This window comes from Nerophis ophidion, linkage group LG28, assembly GCF_033978795.1.
Source record: "Nerophis ophidion isolate RoL-2023_Sa linkage group LG28, RoL_Noph_v1.0, whole genome shotgun sequence".
NCBI lineage: Eukaryota > Metazoa > Chordata > Actinopteri > Syngnathiformes > Syngnathidae > Nerophis > Nerophis ophidion.
Window position 1 is genome coordinate 30390575 of NC_084638.1, and position 8351 is coordinate 30398925.

At 42.0% G+C, this 8351-nt stretch overlaps 1 protein-coding gene across 1 annotated transcript in view; it reads left to right on the forward strand.

The window, feature by feature from the left end:
- acsl6 (acyl-CoA synthetase long chain family member 6) overlaps positions 1–5257 on the forward strand; it is a 100685-nt gene extending 95428 nt beyond the window's left edge. Inside the window, exons 19-20 of the mRNA XM_061890561.1 lie at positions 1984–2055; positions 4538–5257. Coding sequence (XP_061746545.1) covers positions 1984–2055; positions 4538–4678 — 213 coding nt within the window. The 3' untranslated portion in view covers positions 4679–5257. The remainder of the gene's footprint in view (positions 1–1983; positions 2056–4537) is intronic.
- Positions 5258–8351: the final 3094 nt, after the last annotated feature.

The following is an 8351-nucleotide window of genomic DNA, read 5'->3' on the forward strand; positions in this document are numbered from 1 at the left end:
CACACATTTTCGATGGGAGACATGTCTGGACTGCAGGCGGGCCAGGAAAGTACCCGCACTCTTTTACTACGAAGCCACGCTGTTGTAACAAGTGGCTTGGCATTGTCTTGCTGAATTAAGCATGATATCGTTGCTTGGATGACAACATATGTTGCTCCAAAACCTGTATGGACCTTTCAGCATTAATGGTGCCTTCACAGATGTGTAAGTTACCCATGCCTTGGGCACTAATACACCCCCATACCATCACACATGCTTGTTTTTGAACTTAGCGTCTATACCAATCCGGATGGTTATTTTCTTCTTTGTTCCGGAGGACACCACGTCCACACTTTCCAAATATAATTTGAAATTTGGACTCGTCAGACCACAGAACACTTTTCCACTTTGCATCAGTCCATCTTAGATGAGCTCAGTCCCAGCGAAGCCGGCGGCCTTCCTGGGTGTTGTTGATAAATGGCTTTCGCTTTGCATAGTAGAGTTTTAACTAGCACTTACAGATGTAGCGACCAACTGTAGTTACTGACAGTGGTTTTATGAAGTGTTCCTGAGCCCATGTGGTGATATCCTTTACACACTGATGTCGGTTTTTGATGCAGTACCGACTGAGGGATCAAAGGTCCGTAATATCATCGCTTACGTGCAGTGATTTCTCCAGATTCTCTGAACATTTTGATGATTTTACGGACCGTAGATGGTAAAATCGCTAAATTCTTTGCAATAGCTCGTTGAGAAATGTTGTTCTAAAACTGTTCGACAATTTGCTTACAAATTGGTGACCCTCACCCCATCCTTGTTTGTGAATGACTTAGCATTTCATAGAAGCTGCTTTTATACCCAATCATGGCACCCACCTGTTCCCAATTAGCCCGCACACCTGTGGGATGTTCAATATAAGTGTTTGATGAGCATTCCTCAACTTTATCAGTATTTATTGCCACCTTTCCCAACTACTTTGTCACGTGTTGCTGGCATCAAATTCTAAAGTTAATGATTATTTGCAAAAAAAAAAATGTTAATCAGTTTGAACATCAAATATGTTGTCTTTGTAGCATATTCAACTGAATATGGGTTGAAAATTATTTGCAAATCATTGTATTCTGTTTATGTTTACATGTAACACAATTTCCCAACTCATATGGAAACGGGGTTTGTACATACCATAGTGGAAATGGTAAATAAAAACAGAATACAATGATTTGCAAATCCTTATCAACTTATATTCAATTGAATAGACTGCAAAGACGAGATACTTTGGTAAACGTTGTTATATTTTGCAAGTATTAGCTCATTTGGAATTTGATGCCTGCAACATGTTTCAATGAAGCTGGCACAAGTGGCAAAAAAGACTGAGAAAGTTGAGGAATGCTCATCAGACACTTATTTGGAACGTCCCACAGGTAAACAGGCAAATTGGGAACAGGTTGGGTATTAAAAAGAAGCTTCCATGTTCACACTTTGTGAACAAATGCGTGAGCAAATTGTTTCAAACCACATTTCTCAATGAGCTATCGCAAGGAATTTAGGGATTTCACCATCTACGGTCCGTAATATAGTCAAAAGGTTCAGAGAATCTGGAGAAATCACTGCACGTAAGCGATGATATTACGGACCTTTGGCGGTACTGCATCAAAAAGCGGCATGGGTGTGTAAAGGATATCACCACATGGGCTCAGGAACACTTCAGAAAACCACTCTCACTAAATACAGTTAGTCACTACGTCCGTAAGTGTAAGTTAAAACTCTACTATGCAAAGCCAAATCCATTTATCAACAACATCTAGAAAGGTTCTCGGTTCGAACATTAAATATCTTATCTTTGAAGTCTTTTCAAATGAATATAAGTTGAAAAGGATTTGCAAATCATTGATTTCTTTTTTTATTTACGAATTTCACAGCGTGGCAACTTCACTGGTTTGGGGTTTTGTAATACTACGAGTGCTACATATCATGAAGAGTGTGAAGGTGAGCTTTTGTCAACAGGAACTGAAGAAGGCCATCCTTGAAGATCTGGTGCGTCTTGGCAAGGCCAGCTGTCTGCACTCCTTTGAGCAGGTACACACACAAAAAACACTTTTAAACGAGAATAACATATTGCAAAAACACTCAAATCAAAGATCCTCTATTGTCTTTGCCCTGTTTGAGAACCTATTGCAAAAAAAAACCACTAGTCAAAGATCCTCTATATACAGGAGGTATTTGCTGTTTTTGAGAACATATTGCAAAAATGCTGATCAAAAATCTACAGTATGAGAGGAGTAGCCCTTTGCTGTTTTTGAGAATCTACTGCCAAAAACCCAAGAATCAAAGGTGGTCTGTATGACAAGAAACTTGCTGGTTTTGAGAACCGACTGTGAATAGAAACGCTACTCAAACATATCTTTATGTGACAGGAGAACTTTGCTTTTTGTAGAACCTACCGCAAAAACAAAACACTAGTCAAAGATCATCTTTATGACAGAGGGCAAAGATTTTTGCTGTTTTTTAAAACCTTTTGCAAAAAAACACTAATTTTAAGACCCTTTATACAAGTGATTCTCGAACTTTTGTACACTTAATTAGCACTATGGGCACCTAACGATTCGATTCCGAGTCCGATTCCTGGGGGTGACGATTATATTCAGAATCGATACTTGACCTCCGGCTGGCCTGCAGCACAAGCGGCCATCAGTCCCCCGCAGGCTGTGACCAATTAATGGATGCCCTCAGCCACTTGACTTGCCCTTGGTGGATTTGGGGACACTTAGCCTGGCGACCCACCACCAAGTCCTCCCTCCGCCCTCCCGTGACTCTTGAACTTGTTTTTTGGGGGTATTCTGGGGACATCCGGAATCTGTCCTTAAGAGGGGGGTACTGTCATTAACCGTTGCCCGGATCATGTTTTGTTTAGTCATGTTCTGTTAGTTTTGGTTCCGGCGTCACTCGCGTCCACCTTCTCAACGGTAAAGGATGTGGCCGTTCCGTGGTCGTCCGCCTTGCCGCCGCCACTTCACTTGTCCTCAGTGGATTCAGGGACACTTGGCCTGGCGACCCACCACCAAGTCCTCCTGCCGCCCTCCCGTGTGAGTCTTGAACTTGTTTTTTTGTGTGTATTCCGGGGACATCTGGAATCTGTCCTTAAAGTGTGGGGGGGGGGGGGTTCTGTCATGATCCGTTGCCCGGATCATGTTTTGTTTAATCATGTTCTGTTTTTTTGGGTTCTGACGTCACTCGCGTCCACCTTCTCGACGGTCACGGATGTGGCCGTTCCGTGGTCGCCCGCCTCGCTATGCTGCAGCGGTGTTCCACTTGCCGCCGCCGCCACTTGACTTGTCCTCTGTGGATTCAGGGACACTTGGCCTGGCGACCCACCACCAAGTCCTTCCTCCGCCCTCCTGTGACTCTTGAACTTGTTTTTTTGGGGTTATTCCGGGGACCTCTGGAATCTGTCCTTAAGGGGGGGGTACTGTCACGACCCGTTGCCCGGATCATGTGTTGTTTAGTCATGTTCTGTTAGTTTTGGTTCTGGTGTCACTCGCGTCCACCTTCTCGACGGTCACGGATGTGGCCGTTCCGTGGTAGCCCGCCTCGCTATGCTACAGCGGCGTTGCATTTCCCCGCGACACTTGACTTGTCCTCAGTGGATTCAGGGAAACTTGGCCTGGAGACCCACCACCAAGTCCTCCCTCCGTCCTCCCGTGTGACTCTTGAACTGTTTTTTGGGGGGGTATTCTGCAGACATCCGGAATCTGTCCTCAAGGGGGGGTGGGGGGGGGGGGGGTATTGTACTGTCATGATCCATTGCCCGGATACTTTTTTTTTTAGTCATGTTCTGTTAGTTTTGGTTCTGGCGTCACTCCTGTCCACCTTCTTGACGGTCACTGATGTGGCCGCCGCTACTTGACTTGTCCTCGGTGGATTCAGGGACATTTGGCCTGGTGACACGTGTGACTCTTGAAATTGTTTTTCGCGAGGTATTCCGGGGAAATCTGGAATCTGTCCTTAAGTGGGGGGTGTACTGTCATGATCCGTTTGCCAGATGATGTTATGTTTAGTCATGTTCTGTTAGTTTTGGACTCCCTCGGTTCCTGTTTTGTGCACTACTGGGTTTGTTTGGGCACTGATTGGTTGGGTGCACCTGCCTCTTGTTAGTGTTCGGCACGCTCACCTGCTGCCGAGCATTAATCAGAGAGCTATTTATTCACGTTTCTCGCCACGATGTTTGCTGAATACAACATCTATTGGTATTCTGTTTTTTTAGCTCATGATTCCTGTTTTAAGTTTTTGCCTTAGCTCCCCGTGCGATCGGCACGCATACTTTCTTGTTTTGTTTTCCGTCCGGAGTTGTCCGTCTGCATCCTGGGAGAACAACCCCGCAGTAAGATGCGGCCCCCACGTGACGGATACTGGATTCAGACCGATTCTCGCAATGTATTATTTGGTACAATGACTATAATGGAACTTTCAAAGCAGGTTACAGGTTAGAAACGCTCCTTCTGGTTGCACGATGTTCCTAAAAACGTCTTTTTTTAAATAATATTTGTTTCCCCGCCAAAAGGTAAAGAACATCTACATCCACAACGAGATGTTCTCCATCGAGAACGGCCTGCTGACGCCCACGCTGAAGGCCAAGCGTCCCGAGCTGAGGGAGTTCTTCAAGGAGAAGATCGAGCAGCTGTACAGCACCATCTCCATGTGAGCACCACCACGTATCCCCTAACCCCGCGGCACCTGGACACCGCCTCCCGCGGGGGCTGCTGTCGCGGGACAAGGGTAGCTGATGGAAACCCAGCAGCAAAAACAAAAACCAGTATTGTTCCTTCGTCCACACCGGCGCCATCGAAATATGCAGCCCATCGACGTTAGCCCTTCAGCAAAAAGGAAGGCCATGGTTTCATGACTTGAGGTTCTCTCAAAAAGGACCTCCTGCCTTACAAGTTAGCAGCGAGACTCGACCGACGATGAGCGGCCTATTTGTTTTTCTCTTCACACACCTCATGTCGAAGCTTCTTCATCATGCGCCCCGAGCGTCGCACCAATGATGGATGTACATAAATACATAAATGTTAGCTATTTATTTATTCCTCGCTTTGAATGATGATGATTTGTACTTTGACTCTTCTAAATGCGTGTGTAGTGAGACAATTGTACTTTCAACATGTTCTTTTTCTGCAGTAAAACAACAACAACAACAAAATCAGCACCATATCCTTGTAATAAGGAGCAGGGAACACGTGGTCATGGAATAAAAAAAACAACGTTCTGGAATGATTTTAAACACCTTTTTATGTTCATTCTGCTTTGTCTCGTTGGGAAACATAGGAGTGGTGTATGCCCAAAGACCCTCTATATGATAGGATCCCTTGGCTGTTTTTAAGAACCTGCTACAAAAAAATCCAATAGTCAAAATCCTTTATGTGACAGGATCCCATGGTTGTTTTTGAGAACTTACTACAAAAAATACACTAGTCCAAGATCCTTTGTGACAGGATCCCCGAGCTGTTTTTGAGAACCTATGACGAAAAATACATTAGTACAAGACCCTTAATGTGACAGAGCCCTTAGCTGTTTTTGAAAACCTACTACGAAAAATACACTATTCCAAGATCCTTTATGTGACAGAGCCCTTAGCTGTTTTTGGGAACCTATTACAAAAAATACACTAGTCGAAGATTCTTTACATGACAGGATCCCCTAGCTGTTTTTGAGAAACTATTACGAAAAATATACTAGTACAAGATTCTTTATGTGAAAGATCCCTTAGCTGTTTTTTAGAACCTGTTACGAAAAATACACTGGTCCAAGATCCTTTATCTGACAGGATCCACTCGCTGTTTTTGAGAACCTATTACGAAAAATACACTAGTCCAAGATTCTTTATTTGACAGATCCCTTGGCTGTTTTTGAGAACCTATTATGAAAAATTCACTAGTCCAAAATTCTTTATGTGACAGGATCCCCTAGCTGTTTTTGAGAACCTATTACAAAAAATACACTAGTCCAAGATCCTTTATGTGACAGGATCTCCTGGCTGTTTTTGAGAAGCTACTACGAAAAATACACTAGTCCAAGATCCTTCATGTGCCCGGATCCCCTAGCTGTTTTTGAGAACCTATTATGAAAAATTCACTAGTCCAAAATTCTTTATGTGACAGGATTCCCTAACTGTTTTTGAGAACCTATTATGAAAAGTACACTAGTCCAAGAGGCTTTATGTGACAGGATCTCCTAGCTGTTTTTGAGAATCTATTACAAAAATTACATTAGTACAAGATCCTTTATGTGACAGATCCCTTAGCTGTTTTTGTGAACCTATTACGCAAAATACACTAGTACAAGATCCTTTCTGTGATAGAGCCCTTACCTGTTTTTTGAGAACCTGTTACGAAAAAATACACTAGTCCAAGATCCTTAATGTGACAGGATCCCCTAGCTGTTTTTGAGAACCTATTACGAAAAATACATTGGTACAAGATCCTTTATGTTACCGGATCCCCTAGCTGATTTTGAGAACTTATTACAAAAATACATTAGTACAAGACCCTTAATGTGACAGAGCCCTTAGCTGTTTTTGAAAACCTACTACAAAAAATAGAGTAGTCCAAGATCCTTTATGTGACAGAGCCCTTTGCTGTTTTTGAGAACCTATTGCGGAAAATACATTAGTCCAAGGTCTTTTATGTGACAGAGCCCTTAGCTGTTTTTGAGACCTACTACAAAAATACTGTTGTCCAAGATTATTTATGTGACATGACCCCCTTAGCTCTTTTTGAGAAGCTACTACAAAAACATGCGTTAATCCAAAACCCTTAATGGGACAGATCCCTTTGCTGTTATTGAGAATCTAGGACGAAAAATACACGCCCAATATCCTTCATGTGACAGATCCCTTAGCTGTTTTTGAGAACCTTGTGCAAACAAAATACAGTAGTGCAAGGCCCTGTATGTGACAGGGTACCTTAGCTGTGCTTTGATTACCTACTACAAAAAATAAATTAGTCCAAGATCCTTTGACGGATCCCTTAGCTGTTTTTGTGAACCTACCACAAAAACTTGACTAATCCAAGATCCTTTATGTGGCAGAACCAGTAGCGTTTTTGAGAATCTACCACACAAAAAATCACCAATATAAGATCCTTTATGTGACAGGATCTCTTTACTGTTTTTGAGAACCCGCTACAAAAATACTGTTGTCTAAGATTATTTATGACATGACCCCCTTAGCTTTTTATAGAACCTACTACAAAAACATGAGTTAGTCAAATATCCTTAATGTAAAAGATCCCTTTGCTGTTTTTGAGAATCTAGTACAAAAATACACAAACCCAATATCCTTTGTGACGGATCCCTTAGCTGTTTTTGAGAACCTAATACAAACAAAATACAATAGTGCAAGACCCTGTATGTGACAGGGTACCCTAGCTGTTCTTTGATTACCTATTACAAAAAATAAATTAGTCCAAGATCCTTTGACGGATCATTTAACTGTTTTTGAGAACCTACCACAAAAACCTGACTAATCCAAGATCCTTTATGTGACAGACCCCTTAGCATTTTTGAGAATCTACCACAAAAAAATCACTAATACAAGATCCTATATGTGACAGGCTCCCTTTACTGTTTTTGAGAACCTACTACAAAAATAGTTGTCTAAGATTATTTATGTGACATGACCCCCTTAGCTCTTTTTGAGAAGCTACTACAAAAACGTGCCTTAGTCCAATATACTTAATGTGACAGATCCCTTTGCTGTTTTTGAGAATCTAGGACGAAAAATGCACTAGCCCAATATCCTTTATGTGACAGATCCCATAGCTGTTTTTGAGAACCTAGTGCAAACAAAATACAGTAGTGCAAGGCCCTGTATGTGACAGGGTACCTAAGCTGTGCTTTGATTACCTACTACAAAAAATACATTAGTCCAAGATCTTTTGACAGATATCTTAGCTGTTTTTGAGAACCTACCACAAAAACGGGACCAATCCAAGATCCTTTATGTGACAGAACCCTTAGCGTTTTTGAGAATCTACCACAAAAAAAAATCACTAATACAAGATCATTTATGTGACAGGATCCCTTAACTGTTTTTGAGAACCTACTACAAAAATACTGTTGTCTAAGATGATTTATGTGACATGACCCCCTTAGCTCTTTTTCAGAACCTACTACAAAAACACGCGTTCGTCCAAGATCCCTTATGTGACAAATCACTTAGAATTTTTGAGAATCTACCACAAAAAAAAATCACTAGTACAAGATCCTTTATGTGACAGGATCCCTTAGCTGTTTTTGAGCACCTATCATAAAAATACTGGAGTTGAAGATCATTTATGTGACAAGATCCCATTGCTGTATTCTAGAATCTTCTACAA